Raw genomic sequence first — 17148 nt, 5'->3', positions numbered from 1 at the left:
ACCATTTTGATTTGAATGTCAAGAGAAGGTTCTAATCTTTCAATTACTGATCTTGTACCTTCTAATGTTTTTAACAATACATTATCAGAATGCTCCACCCAAATTGAAATCGAGGATTGAGAAAATAACCTAAGCATAATTTATGAGAATATCATTAAATAATATTTTAGAGCTTAAAGTAATAAAATTTCATCTATAATAAAATATAAAAATAATTCTTAATTATATGAATCATTTTATCTTACTAGCTGAATGCAAGTCAGAATGCATAAAATTTCACCTATTGTCAATAATCTTTTCATACTCGGTGAAATATCGACAATCTTGTTGAATCGCTCGTTTTGCTCTTTCAACAGCTTCATAAATATAACCCATTATTGGTTTTTCATCACTATCCACAAGTCTCAATACTTTCACTAAGGGCACGTAAACTTTTATGAGGTCATTTGCTTTTTTCTAAAAATCTTTTCCCAAAATAATCTTCTTGGCTTCATAAGCTGACCTTGTCTTTTGTTGTCCCCATTTTGATTCTTTAAATTCCTGTATATTCATAAAAAATTAAAATTATATAATTTAAAGTATTTACAAATAATAAATCATTAAAGATTGTTATATTTAAGTAATTATATAACTAATTATAAAATACTGACCTTTGAATTAAACATTTCTCTCAGACCTTGCTTTTGTCTTGTTATCTCTTCAAGTTGGATTAAATGAGTTGCAAATCGAGTAAAAGCAGGTCGAAGTATTTGTTTCCCTTGTGTATACTTCTTCATTAGATCAACAGTCCAAATGTGATTGCATATGAAACAAGTCACTTTCTTAGCCTCTTCTAACACTTTTACTACACTAAGCCTTTTTCCAATATCTTTAAGGCATAAATCCAAACAATGAGCTGCACATGAGATCCAATTTAGATGCTTTCTTTTTAACATTATTTTTTTCCAGCGACTTTCATTGCTGCCTCATTATCAGTCACTATTTGGACAATGTAGCTTTCTCCAATTTCTTCTACAACTGAATCTAACAAGTTGTAGTAGAACTCAACATCTCTTCTACGAACACTTGAGACATCCATGGATTTCCATAAAACAATTCCTTTACTGTAATAAACAAGGAAATTAATGATGTGCATTTGGTTTAAACTGTTGGTCCAACCATCACACATTAGAGTTGCACCAAAATCTTTCCAATGAGCCTTCATTCCATTTACCCAATCACGAACTCGTTCAAATTCTGACTCCAAATACACATCTGAAACCTTATAAGGTGTTAGAAGCTTTACACCTTGTCCAACTTCTATTGACACTTGAATTAAATTATATAACCATGGAGAACTTGCTAATTGAAAAGGAAGTCGTTCATATATTAAAAATTTAGATACCACTTCACCCATCTTCTTACGTAAAGTCTTTAAAAAAGAACCACTGACCTTTGGTTGTTTTGAGCTTGTACTTCTAACCAATTCAGGTGTAGCTCCTCGTAAGGTAAAGTCAGACTCACTCGAGATGGATTTACTTGTTCTTTCTCGATGATATCCTCCAACTGATCCATGGGAAAGTGGCCCTTCTTCATAAATATTACTCCAACCACCAGTACTTCGTCTGAATTCTTCTCTTCTATGCCACTCATGTTGTGATTTGATACTTTCTCGAGCTGCTTGCCTAATTGCATCAATCTCATCAATGAATCCTTCATTTTCACCCCCTCTTCTCTTAACCGGACAAGAATTCTTTTGTTCTCCTCTTTTTTTTTTGTTGCATTCTTTTAATAAATTCATCGTACTTTCTCTAATGACACCTGTTAATAAAATAAAATAAATAATGTCAATTTTGTATTGTTATCAATTATATATAATCTATATCAATAAATTTATAGTGAAATATAAAAAAATAATAAAAATATCACATACCAGTAACATTAGGGCATGGTGCAACATTTCCAATTTTATGAGCAATGTGTTTTTTAAATCGTGTTATTCCTCCTTTCATAACTTTACCACATAGTTTACATGCAGTGCTTCCTCTCGTATTTGGCACTGCATTTGGCACTGGAGTACCAAAGTGTCAACCTATATAATTACTCGGTGCACCTTCTAATACTTTCGTCGGAAATTCTTCACGTGGTGACATGTTTTATTTTTATTTATATACAAGAAACATAAAGCCAAAAAAATTAGAATTTATAAATATAAGCAATTCATCACTTCTATTATCAATAATATAATACAAAAAATAATGAACATTATTAACAGTGAAAAAATAAGTTTATTACATAAACTAATAAATAATAAAAATAATCGAATTATATAAAATTTAAATTCAACATTTGTTTTAAAAAATTCATAAAGTCATAATAATAACTAATTAAATAGTCTAATCTATTTAATTATATGGGGTAAATTCATAAGGCCATAACATAACAATAACCCAAATACTTCATTTAAATTTATATGGTTCTTTTGGATCCAAGCTTCAAACTCAAAAAGCCTAAATATTAAAAGTAAAAAAAATAATAAAAAAATAAAACATAAAAAAAATCTTTAAATCCCTAACGGGTAAAGATAAAACATAAAAGACCTATCATCTTCTTCTAAGTTCTAACGTGAAAATGGAGGGGCATAGGGCTGGTAGAACGCATAAGCCAGAAGCAGCAAAGATGTCTTTTTTTTCTTTCAAATGCATCCCTTTTCTTTTCTTTGTTACATTTCTTAAATTTTTCTTGTTATTTCTACAAAAAAAAATATCCACAAAACTACAAAAATTGATGATTTGTGAAGATTTTCTGTCAAATTTTTTTTCATACCTATGTTGGTTGCGGCATGTTATAAGAAGCAAGAATGAAGAACTTAACAATCAGGTATTTTACTTACTTGAAATTGTGAGATTCTCTTCAAAGTGAAAGCTTTTTTTTCCCTTTTGATTTTTCTTTGATTTTGAGTTTGGGGTAGTGAAATTTGAGAGGAATTTTGAAGTTGCAAGCAAAAATTTTAGATTTTAATTTGGGGTTGCTCTTTCTGTTGCTTTTTATTTTTATATTTTGTACCGATTCAATAATTGTGAATTTGTGATTTTTTTCCAATTTTGATATAAAGTAAATTGATTTTTACAAGTTTTACAAAGAATATATTCTTTTATTTTTACTTTTTTTACTTTTGTTGTAAAGAAACAAAATTGCTATTTTTTTGAAGTAATTGTGTTGTTGGTGATTTCTGATGTTGTAATGGGGATTAACGGGAAAAACGGTCCGTTATAGTCGCGATCGACAGTTACCGTTAAATTTCGACCGTTATGGGTGTGATTTCGTTTCACACCGTGATTTCGACTGATATCAGTAACGGTGGCCGCCGATACCGCGGTATAACGGCCGTTTTTTGAATCCCTGGATACAACTTCTGTTCGAGTACGGAGAGTATCGTGATCACCTAATTTTTAATTGTGATTTCACGAAACCCCTGTGGAAGGAGATTCTGCAGCTTTGTCAATTGGCAAGGCAAATCAGAGACTGGAGGATGGAGGCGTTGTGGGCTGTTGCAAGATTCAAGGGTAAGTCTTTCCTCTCCAATTTGTTAAAGTTTGCCTGGAGAGCTTAACTGCTTATATATCGAGTTTGAAGGAAAATGAATAGCAGAATATTTGATAGAGCTGCGAAAAGTGTCGAAGATCCAGTGCTATAGATTAAAGAAGATGTTCGCTTGCGTCTCTTTGGTATGATAAGGAGGGAAGGTATAAATTATTAGAGTATTGTATAGCTGTAAAACTGAAACTGTTATTCTGTTGTAACAGAATTAGTTGGGCCGTTCAGTTGGGCTAATTTGTTAGTCTTTGTTGTATAAATAGTGGGCCTGTCCACTATTCATTCTTATGTAAAACGTATCTTGCTTTTAATACCATATTGTTTTTTGTTTCAGAAATTTGCTCAGTTTCCAGTAAACATTGCTCCCTATTCTCTGTTTCGTTTATCTCCTTTCATTTCCATTTTACCTTTGCTTGTCTACACTGCTTTTACTCATATGGTATCATTCGCCTAAAAATCCTACGGTTTTTAGCTTTCGTTCTGCGTGATTCTCTGGCTTTATTGTCAAATTCACTTCGGTTGCTCGCGATTTGGGATTTTTGCTTCGTTGCGTTCTCCTCTCTGGTGTTCCTCTGTTCGATTCTGGTGAGATTGTTCTTTTTCTGCTCTCGATTGATCTGGTGTACTGCTTCTTCTTTCGCCTAATTTCTTTCGGAGTTCCTCAATTTTGTTTTTGCTTCGATTCTATTGCTCTGCCGTCGCTTGCCCTAATAGATCGAGTTGATGCAAAATTGGTTAATTTGGTTTCTTGATCAATTTCGTTTCAGTTTGTGCTTTTTCTCAAATTAAGTTGTTACATCATTGGTGCCTTGTTCTCTTGCCCTAATTGTGTTCTGGTTGCTTCTTCGTTGGTGTTTTGCTCTTCCATTGTTGTTTTGATCGTTTCTTGGTCTTCGCTCGTCAGTTGATCTTTGATATTGGTGAGATCTTTCCTACATCGGTTTTTTGGTTAGCTCCCTGCTTTCTGCTTTCTAGTTGAAGACTTGTGTCTTATCTGTTATCTGCTCTGTGTTTTGGAGTTTTGTTTGCTTTCTGCGTTGTGCTTTGAATGGCTAATTTCGTCGATGAAAATGCTCTAAATGCTATTAGCGGCTCTGCCTCCTCTACTTCTAATAGGTTGTTCTCTACTAAGAAGATTAATGTTACCTTAGATGATCACAACTACTTAATATGGCATCAACAGGTTTTTCTCACTATTAAAACACATAGACTGCAGAAGTATATAGATTCTCATGTTTCTTGGCCTACACAGTATATTACTTCAGACGGTGTAGTTAGTTTGAACCCTGAATATGAACTATATGAGGAACAAGATGGAGCTCTTGCCTCATGGCTGCTCTCTACTGTTAGTGAGTAAGTGTTACCTCATTTGATAGGTCTTAACACTGCTGCTGAAATATGGAACACTTTGCATAGGCTGTACAGTGGTAAGACTACTTCTAGGTTGATGTCCTATAGGAGAATGCTGCATTCTCAGAGGAAAGGAGAGTTGAGTATGAGAGATTACTTTATGAAAATCAAGTCTGTTTGTGATAGTCTAGCTAGCTGTGGAGAGATAATTTCAGAACATGAACACATTACTGCTATATTGAATGGTTTGCCACCAGAGTTTGAGTCAGTTATCACTGTTATAACAACCACTCCTACTCCTCCTGACCTAAGGTCTGTCAGCACCATATTATTGGATGCTGACACTAGACAGTCTCAATCTTTTAATCATGTCACAGCTTGTGCTCATATTGCGACTCAAGCTAAAAGTGATCAAGTGACCTCTAACAGTGCTCCACATTCTGAATATCAATATAAGGGTGAACTTGTTGATAACACTGATCAAAACTTCAGTAACAGTAACAGCAGTAATAGAGGTAGAGGTCGAGGACGGTTTTCTTCCTCTAGACCACAGTGTCAATTGTGTGGCCGAATGGGACATCTTGTTGAAAGATGTTATTACAGATTTGATATGAACTATAAGAATGAATCCTCTCGACCTGCGCAAAACAGTAATAATAAAAGTTATTCCACTGCCCAAGCTAATGTCAACTCGTATAATCCCAACAGTGGTAATTTCAGCCCTTATAATTCAGTGTATTACACACATTCACCCTTAGTATCTGCTGTTCCACAAGCTTCTGTTCCTACTGTTCAACAAGTTTCTGTTCCTCAAGTTTGTGCAGCTTCTTATATGCCTCAAATTTCTGTTTTTCGACCTCAAACTTATCCTGTTAATTTTCCACATCAAATCTATTCAAATGCTCACAATATGCCTTCTTTTCTTTCTGGAGCTACAAATCAGCCCTCTACTGCTTCTTTACCACATGCCACATCTCAAGCTTATATAGCTACACCTGAAACAGTGGATGATAATGCTTGGTATCCAGATTCTGGAGCAACACATCACATAACCAAAGATTTTAGTAACTTGCAGATTAAAGAAACTCATCCTGGAACAGGTAGTGTGGTAGTAGGGAATGGTAATACTCTTCCAATACAGTGCACTAGTCAGTCCTTTTTCTGTGCTAATTCCAGTAAATTTCATTTAAACAAGTTGCTGTATGTTCCTAACATTACTAAAAATTTGCTGTCTGTTTCTAAATTCACTCAGGACAATCAGATTGCACTTGAATTCTACCCTAATTTCTGTCAAGTTCGTGACTTACATACTCGGAAAGTGCTGTTAAAAGGAAGCCAAGATGGAGGGCTGTACAAACTCAATATTTCCATGAATAACACTGTTAATAATGACAATTGCATGTTTACTGATGATGAAATGCAAGTTAAAAATTCCAATAATAGCTCTTTGTCTTCAATAAATTGTTACATTGTTAATGCTAGGGTATCTGTAGATATATGGCACAAGAGACTTGGGCATCCATCTAAAGAAGTGCTACTTTCTGCATTGAAACATTACAATGTAACTCCTTCTGATGTAAATAAAGAACAAGTGTTATGCAAAGCATGTCAATTAGCTAAATCACACAAATTACCCTTCTATGACTCACACACTGTTTATGAGCAACCACTAGAACTTATAGTTTCTGATGTTTGGGGCCCTGCTCCTGTTTACTCTAATGGGTTAATATTTTATGTTGCTTTTACTGATGCACACAGTAGGTACACTTAGATTTATTTTCTGAAACAAAAATCTGAGGTTAAATATGCATTTCTTCAGTTTCATAAACAGGTGGAGAGGCAATTTGGTGTTAAGCTAAAGGTGTTTCAGTCTGATGGAGGAGGTGAGTTTGGAGCTCTTCAAACTTACATGAAGGAGCAAGGTATAATACATAGACTGTCATGCCCCCATACTTCAGAACAGAATGGTTTGGTGGAAAGGAGGCATCGACAGATAGTTGAGGTAGGCCTTTCTATGCTAGCTCAGGCTTGTATGCCTATAAGTTTTTGGAATGATGCATTTTCCAGTGCTGTTTTTCTTATTAACCGGTTGCCTACACGAGTGTTGTCTGGTGTATCACCATATGAAAAGATTTTTTCATAAAGCACCGGATTATAGTTTTTTAAGTCTTTGGATGCACATGTTACCCGTTTTTAAGGCCTTATAATCAACACAAGTTTCAGTTTCGTTCCTCTGCTTGTGTGTTCTTGGGTTATTCACCTGCTCATAAGGGATATAAATGTTTAGAACCCAGTGGCCGTGTCTATGTCTCAAGGCATGTTAGGTTTGAAGAAAGTGAGTTTCCTTACCAACAACACCAAAGTTATCCTAACACTTCTAGTCTGCCAATGTTAAACAGTCAAAAGCAGTTAAGTGTCAATAATATTTGTTCCCAAAATAGCTTGTTGTTCCATTCTTTTCTTTTTCATCCCTACTAGCACACACAATCACAAGTCAGCTTTACCGTCTTCTTTATCATCAACATCTCCATCACGTGAATCATCTCCATCTCATTCATCACAACAATTCATCACATCTTCACCTTATTCCCCAAATTCTACCCATTCAAATTTACCATCTTCTACACCATCAACATCATCATCTTCATCTCATGAATCATCTCCATCACAACAATTCATTTCATCCCCATCTCATCCATTCACCTCAGAATCAGTTGAAGTCACTACTTCATCACCACCACCACCATCTTTATCACGGCTAGTTCAGAATGCTCATCCTATGGTCACTCGTGGCAAAGCTGGTGTTTTTAAACCTAAAGTATTGCTTGCTGAGACGAGTTATTCAGAGCCAGCAAATGTCTATGAAGCATTGCAGCATCCTGCTTGGTGTGAAGCCGTTCATAGTGAATATAATGCTCTTATGAAGAATGGTACATGGGAGTTAAAGCCTCTGCCACCAGCACGCAAAGCAGTAGGCTGTAAATGGCTTTTTAAAGTCAAGAAGAAGTCTGATGGGTCAGTTGACAGACTTAAGGCTCGTCTAGTGGCCAAGGGGTACTCTCAAATGGTGGGAAGAAATTTTTCCGAGACGTTTAGTCCAGTGGTTCGAGCAAATACAATAAGAACTGTTCTAGCAGTTGCTGTCATGAAGGACTGGCCACTTAGACAAATTGACATCAACAATGCATTCCTCAATGGAAGGCTAACAGAGGAAATATATATGTGTCAACCTTCAGGTTTTGAGTAAAGAAGTGAAGATGGGAAGGAGTTGGTGTGTTGCTTAAAGAAGGCCTTTATGGACTTAGACAAGCACCTAGAGCATGGTTTGAAACTCTGAGGAAGTTTCTAGTTGAAACCTTGGGGTTTGTTGTTTCAAGGGCTGATTCTTCTCTGTTTATCAGAAATACAACATGTTCTCAAATATTGTTAATGGTGTATGTAGATGATATAGTCATCACAGGAAGTCAGGTGATAGAAGTGGATGCCATAGTGTGAGCAATTAATGAGGAATTCTCTCTTAAGGATTTGGGACAGTTAGAATTGTTTCTTGGAATGCAAGTTGAACACTCTCCAAGAGGCTTATTTTTAAATCAGAAAAAATATATTTCTGAGTTGTTAAAAAGGTCAAATTTGGATGAGTCAACTCCAACTCCCACGCCTATGGTTCTTGCTCCTAAGCTCAAGGCTAATGATGGATAGTTGTTTGGTGATGTTCATCTTTATCGAAGCATTATAGGAGGTTTACAATATGTGTATTTAACAAGGCCTGACATAGCCTATGCTGTTAATAAGGATAGTCAGTACATAAACAGTCCATGTGATACACATTGGAGGGCAGTGAAACGCATATTAAGATACCTCAGTGGAACACTTGAGTATGGGTTATTTTTCTCACAAACTGACAGCTTCAGTTTAGTCTGCTACACTGATGCAGACTGGGCAGCTTCGGTGGAAGACAGAAGATCCACAACAGGTTATTGTGTGTATCTTGGAGGTAATCCAATTGCATGGTGCTATGAGAATATTAGAGTATTGTATAGCTGTAAAACTGAAACTGTTATTCTGTTGTAACAGAATTAGTTGGGCCGTTCAGTTGGGCTAATTTGTTAGTCTTTGTTGTATAAATAGTGGGCCTGTCCACTATTCATTCTTATGTAAAACGTATCTTGCTTTTAATACCATATTGTTTTTTGTTTCAGAAATTTGCTCAGTTTCCAGTAAACATTGCTCTCAATTTTCTGTTTCGTTTATCTCCTTTCATTTCCATTTTACCTTTGCTTGTCTACACTGCTTTTACTCATATAAATATCATTCTTTGTATAGATTTGAGTATCGATTGATTGTATAACATAGTTGGGTTGGGGTGCTTTGTATAGGTGTCTTGTTACTGCTGGTTACTTTGTATAGTTACATTGTATTATTTATAGGAGAACATTGCTTTTTGGATAATGAAATTCACAATTTATTGAAAAAAACAATATTATAATTGCTTTTCACAGTTTTGAATTTTGTCATTTTTCTTTCATTCTCATACTCCCTCTTTCAAATTTGAAGTAAAGACTCGCTTTTGATTCATTAGAGCATGTTGAAAAATATTAGTTAAATTCTTGTTAGTATTAATTCAATCCGATAGTTTTTAATAATTCTTGTATAAAAATTGTGTTGGGTTTTTATTTTTAAAGATTATTATAACTTACATCAATAAAATAATATAAAATTTTTATTTTAAATTCATTGTATTTCTCATTCAATTATATATTTTTTATAAATATAAATTCAAACCATGATTACATATAATGGAGAAAAATAAATTCATAGTTATCTTCATTAACTTGTTGAGTATTTTATTTGTAATGTTTTTTTAAAAATTATGTAATTATAAGAATATTGTAATGTACATTTTACATCATATAATTTTATAGTAATAAATTAATTCAATAAAAATAAAAGATAAAAAATAAATTATAATGTATTTGTTCCACTAAAAATAGATTTCGGAAAATGTTTTCAAGAAAATTTGTCAAACAGTAGAAAATACTTTACACAACATCATCCAAACATCAGAAAATGATTTCCGTAAACTATTTTCTAAAAAATATAATTTATTTTCTAGAATTTATTTTCAGTGAAACAAACATACCCTTAAATTTATTTACATATCAATATACTTGTGACGTTCATTGCGTGTTATCTTACCTGAACTATAAAAGGGAACATTGTTTTCCCTAGAAGTCCTATGTTCGAGTAGTTATGTTTATGGTGTACGTGCGCTATCAATTGATTAAGGAAGTCCCGAATAAATACGACCTTTTAATCATTCAAACCATTCAAAATATAATAATTATATGCGTGTTAACTTGTATTTTCATATTTTTTTTCTTTATATTTTTTTAGATTATGAGTTTTAAATTTACTAAGAGCACTATTTTTTCTTCTCATTCTCATTAAATAAGATTAAAATTAGATTTAATATTTGTCTAAAAAAAAAAGTAACGGAGCCTCTTATTTATTAGCTATGTGACTTTAAACATTCCATAAATAGTCGAACGATATAACAAATGTAATATTTATTTACTTAATTTTTTTCTTTATATTTTTTTACGAGAATTTTTTTTTAAAAATCATATTCACTAAAGTGTTATTGTGAAGATAAACTTGACATTTTAATAAATGAATTTTGATACTCAACAAAACTGTAATTATTGTTTTAAAATTCACTTTTGGGGTAAAAACCCTTTAATTTTTTTTAAGGAAAAAACAAATTGAAACGAGTGTTATGAGTGTAAATACTTGATGATAGTCTTATATTACCCATCAAATTGGAAAAAGGAAGAAAGCTTCAATGTTATCCATATCCAGCGAACAGAATTTCCCTCCAAAGTTGGCTCCTTCCGTTTTCCTATCCAAACTCTCCAATATAAAGAAACTGGTTTCCAATCTAAAGAACCATAAAAAGGAAAAATGGACAACCTCTGCTTTAGCCATTGCAACTGCAAATCCCCTAATCTCCAACTCAAAATACACTTCAGCGCCATTCTTTTACTGTTCTTGTTCATCTTCGTTGCCAGTGCCACCTCCGAATGAAGCCAAACTATCTTTGCACTCAAAACCTACCGCCAAGCAATGTGTTTTCAACGTGGGTGCTGGGCTATTAGCAGCTTCAGTTCTTGCTTTCTCGCCATTGAATGCTGACGCCACCAGAGTCGAGTATTACGCAACTGTAGGGGAACCTCAATGCGAGCTCAACTATGCCAGATCTGGTCTTGGTTACTGTGATGTTATTGTGGGTTCCGGCGTGGAAGCTCCGCGTGGAGAGCTTGTCAATGTAAGCTCATTTCTTGTTTTTGGTTGGGTTCCTTTTAATTTTGCTTTAAATTGTTTGAATATTTCCTTTTGGCAATCCTCAAAACTTGGATTTTGTTTGGTTGAGAAGGGTACTAAGTGGGTATTTATGCTGTGCAGCCTAGCATACGACTAATTTGTGGTGGTTTTAACCTAAAATATTAATTTATCTAATCTAAAATATTATACAACCGTTAATAATTTCTCTTACAACCGAGAATGTTGATTTTCGGTAGATTTTAACCTAAAATATTACTTATATTTATGTAATTTATATGAATTTTAATGAAAAATATAATATTTTCGGTTTCAACCTTAAATATTATCCAAATTACTCTAAAAATTACTCACTTGTAAGGTTTTTGGTTACAACCGAATTCTAGTTTGTTAATCTTACATTAACCGATTGTATTTTAGAGTCATCATTACTTAATTTTACATAAATATATTTTCTTTTGGCTTGAAATGTTTTGATTTTGCTTTTATTTCATTTCTTTACATAACCTACCATGAACTATTTATAAGCTTCACAATGAAAAAGAGTAGAAACTTTCCATGGCAAGTTTTTGAACACCCAAATGTGTAAATATCGATATAATGATATACATATATATGTAGTGTGAATGAATTCCATGATTCATATAGTCACTGTAGATTGCAGAATATGTAAAGTTACATCAGATTGATTGAACTAAGATCTTTTTTTATTTCTTCTTTGCGAAGATTCACTACACTGCAAGATTTGCTGATGGAACGGTCTTTGACAGTAGCTATAAACGAGCTAGACCTCTTACCATGCGAATCGGTCTTCGCAAGGTACAATTTTCCCTATAGATGCATCTACAGCTGTTTCATTGTCAATCTTTTCCTCTGAATTAAAATTGGTCTTGGCTAGTTGCACTTCTTCTGCTTGTCCTTGAGCTGATAAATCTTTTTCTGTAATGGAAAACTGAGCTTATAAATCATAAATTCGCTTGCTTATTTGTCATTGTACTTGTATCAATTCAAAGAACATGGAAAAATACGTAAGTTTATCATTACAACCAGGGATGAACGGATGATTTTATGTTGGGGACGAACGCATAGTGACTACCTTGCTTTCTCCCTCTTGAAAATGGTATCGGTTTTCGAGAGAGGAATAATAATGAAAGAGAACAATGAAGATTTACCCGTGTGTCCTTTTTTTGGGATTTCGTTTATCCCTGTTAATGTAAGTTCATATCATGCCATCATTTCAGGTCATTAAAGGATTGGACCAGGGAATTTTAGGGGGTGAAGGAGTCCCTCCTATGCTAGTTGGTAAGAATCTGAAGACAGTGACTAGAGTCTGCAAGTTACTTGTAGCATTTCTTTATTTTAGGGGAATTGTTATGGTGTTGATTTTGATACAGGTGGAAAACGCAAGCTTCAGATTCCACCCAACTTGGCATACGGACCGGAACCGGCCGGATGCTTTTCCGGTGAGTTCCTTGGTGTAACTGGAAGTTACCATTCTAGACCTTTCATTCCTCTCCCTCAAATTGTAAATATAAATGAACGTTAAGTGAGACAGTCATTGTGGTTACAATTACCTTATTTCCCTGACTCTATGATGCTCTTCACACAGGTGACTGCAACATACCTGCCAATGCAACTTTGCTATATGATATTAACTTCGTTGGAATCTACTCTGGAAATGCAAAATGATGATTCGAAGAAACAGAAGAAAAAAAAAAACAAACAAAGAAATCCAAAGAGATCCAAGTGAGTTTCCTTTTATTTTGAAACATAAAATAAGTTTCCTATATACAAGATAAACCCAAGGCTGTTTCAGGTGATGGATTGAACCAGCAAGCTCCCTCCAATCTGAATGATCATCCAAGTAGTTTGGTGTGCAAGCAAGCACCTAAAAGTCTTGAGCTCCATGCTACCTTGTTATTCTCTTTACATCTTGGTCTTTGTTTTTATTTATTTATATATTATTACCAGTTTTTGAAACGTGTGCATGTGAAGATGATGTAATATAATCTATGAAACACAAACATTTTTGTTAACCGAGTATTTACATGTTCTATCATTTATGTACAACATAATGTAATAGTAAATGAAAATCTGATTTATCATAAAATTTGGATTTATAAGCACTTCAATTTTAATAAAAAATTAAGTGTACTTAAAACTATGATATTTTATTAATCTGATTTATTATATGACGTCGTCAGTCCACGGTAAATTTAGTGATTCAAGTAGCTTCAAAGGGAAGGAAAAAGTGCAGGATCAAGATGATTATCGTGGAGAAGATTTGATAGTGAGGCAAAGGTGAGTGCATTTCATTTATTTATATGTTTTGATCAAACATTGGCTTGCGATTAGCCAGTGTCGGAGTTATGTTAAGAAGTAACTCTAGTGTTATGTGAAGTGTGATTCAAGTTTATATGTTTATTTAGTAAGTTAATAGAACTAGTGAATAAGTCAAGGCACTAGTTGATAAAATCTGCCTAGAAATTATGTTTTGAACAGTAAATTTAAAAAATCATCCGAAATTCTACAAAAATGTTAGAGAATAAATTTTATACCATTGGATTTGTATATCAGTTTAGTTTCGTTTAGAACAAATAGAAATTGATTTCTAGAAGTATACAAAATGATATGAAATTTTAATCAGTGATAGGTAAGAAATCATGACAGCAAATTCTTCAGTCAACTTTAAAAATTCGCTATAAATTGTACAAGTGGAACTAGACAGAGTGCCTTATATTATTAGATTCATACTCGAGTCTAGTTTTTAGTGGTGGAAAGGAATGATTTTTAAATATATAGATGTTAGGTATGGCTCATAAATATACCAGTAAGCGGAGTGAGCGAAGTAAACATCAACTGTCCTTACAAAGAAAGTCTCGTTGTAGGGTTACGAATTATGTGGGTTGGGGGTGGGGGGGCTGCGCCCCCGCTGTACGGTACATGGTTGATTTTATAATTATGTACCAGGGTTTTCTATTATAAATAGAGATGTAACATAGACCTAAAATATCATTGAATAAAACTTCTAGCGCCGCCTAGGCACCGAGGACGTAAGCACATTGCCGAACCTCGTAAAATTCTCGTGTTCTTTTGTTTTCTTTACCCGTTTTCGTCAACAATTGGTATCATATGTCAGGAGCAAAATTCGAAGTCGCGAAATTCGATGGTCAGGGTAACTTCGGATTATGGCAAACGAGGGTGAAGGATCTATTGGCGCAGCAAGGGATCTTGAAGGCTTTGCGACCTACAAAGCCGGCGACGATGGATGAGAAAGATTGGGAAGAATTGCAGCAGCGAGCGGCAGGAACCATACGATTATGCTTGGCGGACGAGGTCATGTATCACGTCATGCATCTATTATCTCCAGACGAAATTTGGAGGAAGTTGGAAAGTCAGTTTATGTCCAAATCCTTAACGAAAAAACTGTATCTGAAGCAGCGGCTGTATGGGCTGAAGATGCAGGACGATCACGATTTGGCATAATACGTGAACGTCTTCAATCAAATCGTTTCTGATCTGGTTCGGCTTGATGTGAAAATTGAGGATGAAGACATAGCGATGATTCTTTTGTGTTCGTTGCCTCCCTCTTACGAACACATGGTGACTACTCTTACATATGGGAAAGAGACTATCAACGTTGATGAGATTACTGCAGCCTTGTTGGCTCACAACCAACGGAAGCAGAATGCAGGGGAAAGCTCTCAAGCCGATAGCTTATATGTTAAGGGTAATAGAGATCGTGGATGGAAGCCAGAGAAGGCAAGGTCCGGGAAGCGGAATTCCAGATCCAAATCCAGGGATAAGAAGACGATTCACTGTTACAAGTGCAAGGAGGCGGGACATATGAAGCGAGACTGTCCGAAGTTGAAAAAGCAAACTGATGAGAAGCGTGATGGCTCATCCAAGTCTGTGAACGTGGTCGAGGATGATAATTCTGATTGCAGTGAGGATGATATGCTTTCTATTTCAACGACACAATTGACGGATGCTTGGATTCTTGATTCTGAATGTTCTTATCACATCACGCCAAATAAGGAATGGTTTTCGACATACAGGCCGGTTAATTCTGGTTCGGTTTATTTGGGTGATGATCGATGTTGCAATATTGTTGGTATTGGTGATGTCAGAATTAAGATGCACGATGGCTCCGTTCGGACATTGAGTGGTGTTCGACATATCCCAGACTTGAAGAAGAATTTGATTTCATTGGGCACTTTGCACAAGAATGGTTTTATCCCTAAGGCTGACGAGGATAGGGAAACCATTCAGATTGTTAAAGGAGCATTGACTGTGATGAAAGGCAAGATGACTGCAGGGAATATCTACAGATTGTTAGGGAGTACCGTTGCAGGTGGAGTTCACTCTGTTGAGTCCTGTGATGATACGACAAAATTATGGCATATGCACCTTGCTCATCTTAGTGAACGTGGTATGGCAGAATTACACAAGAGAAACTTGTTGCATGGTGTCAAAAGCTGTAAGCTCGATTTTTGCAAGTATTGTGTTCTTGGTAAACAGACTAAAGTTCGTTTTAAGACTGCGAAGCACACAACTCAAGGGATTCTTGATTATGTGCATTCTGATGTATGGGGGCCTTCCACGACATCGTCTTTGGGTGGATCTAGGTACTATGTTACTTTTATTGATGATTTTTTCACGGAAAGTTTGGGTGTATTTTTTGAAACAGAAATTTGAAGTTTTTGAGAAGTTCAAGCTGTGGAAAGCTGAGGTAGAAAACCAAACAGGACGAAAAATCAAGTGTTTGCGGTCTGACAATGGTACGGAGTACACAGATTCACAGTTCCTACAATTCTGTAAGAAGCATGGGATTCAGAGGCATTTTACAGTGCGCAAGACACCACAACAGAATGGTGTTGCGGAACGAATGAACAGGTCGTTGAATGAAAGAGCCAGATGTTTGCGGTTGAATGCAGGGCTTCCCAAACACTTATAGGCTTAGGCTGTTAACATGGCGTGTTACCTTATCAACAGATCGCCAAGGGCATCGTTGGCTAGGAAAGTTGCAGAAGAGGTATGGACTGGTCATGATGTTAGTTTTGATAACTTACGGATTTTTGGTTGTCCTGCTTATGTGCATGTACCTGCTGATGAGAGATCCAAACTTGATGCAAAATCGAAGGAGTGCATTTTTCTGGGTTACAAGAAAGGTGTCAAAGGATTCAAGTTCTGGGATCCAGTTGCAAAGAAAGTTGTGATTAGTAGAGATGTCGTTTTTGATGAACAGTCCATGTTGCAGCAGAAGCAAGACACGACAGTGGTGGATTTCGAGCAGTTTCCAGTTGAGAAACCAGAAACTTCTCAACCGACTTCTGGTGGTTCCACTACGGATGATTTGCAGGACTATAGTCTCGCCAGAGACAGGGTGAGACAGACGAATATAAAGCCTCCGAACAGATTGGGTTTTGAAGACTTGGTATCTTTTGCACTTATTGTTAGCAGTGATGATCCTGTTACTTTTCATGATGCCGTTGCTAGTCAGGAAAACGACAAGTGGATGGCAGCCATGGTTGAGGAGATGGAGTCTTTGAATCACAATCGCACATGGGAGTTAGTTCCCTTTCTTGAGGGTAAGAAGCCGATTGGTTGCAAATGGGTGTATAAGAAGAAACCAGCAGTAACAGAAAAAGAGGGGGAGAAGTTCAAGGCTCGTTTGGTAGCAAAGGGTTTTTCACAGCAGAAAGGAGTTGATTATGATGAAATCTTTTCTCCTGTGGTCAGGCACACTTCAATCCGAGCAGTACTTGCATTGGTGGCTAGTTGGGATTTGCATTTAGAGCAGATAGATGTTAAAACTGCTTTTTTGCATGGTGATTTAGAGGAGCAGATCTACATGCGGCAACCTGAAGGTTTCACTCAACC

The 17148-nt window shown here is 35.4% G+C and overlaps 1 protein-coding gene across 2 annotated transcripts; it reads left to right on the top strand.

Annotated features, from left to right (window-relative positions):
* The first annotated feature begins 10757 nt into the window (after window positions 1–10757).
* LOC120174398 (photosynthetic NDH subunit of lumenal location 4, chloroplastic-like) lies at window positions 10758–13182 on the top strand. Of its 2 annotated transcripts, none has more exons than XM_039181262.1 (6): window positions 10758–11251; window positions 11992–12084; window positions 12507–12567; window positions 12660–12728; window positions 12875–13011; window positions 13082–13182. In XM_039181262.1, the coding sequence occupies exons 1-5, from the start codon at window positions 10769–10771 to the stop codon at window positions 12952–12954; spliced, it is 786 nt and encodes a 261-aa protein (XP_039037193.1). In that variant the 5' UTR covers window positions 10758–10768; the 3' UTR covers window positions 12955–13011; window positions 13082–13182. The 2 variants fall into 2 exon arrangements, with proteins under 2 accessions (XP_039037193.1, XP_039037192.1); XM_039181261.1 differs by having other exon boundaries at window positions 12875–13015; window positions 13082–13131.
* Window positions 13183–17148: the final 3966 nt, after the last annotated feature.

Source organism: Hibiscus syriacus, unplaced genomic scaffold (genome assembly GCF_006381635.1).
Source record: "Hibiscus syriacus cultivar Baekdansim isolate YM2019G1 unplaced genomic scaffold, ASM638163v2 tig00112079_pilon, whole genome shotgun sequence".
Classification (NCBI taxonomy): Eukaryota; Viridiplantae; Streptophyta; class Magnoliopsida; order Malvales; family Malvaceae; genus Hibiscus; species Hibiscus syriacus.
This window is presented reverse-complemented; position numbering and strand designations above follow the sequence as displayed.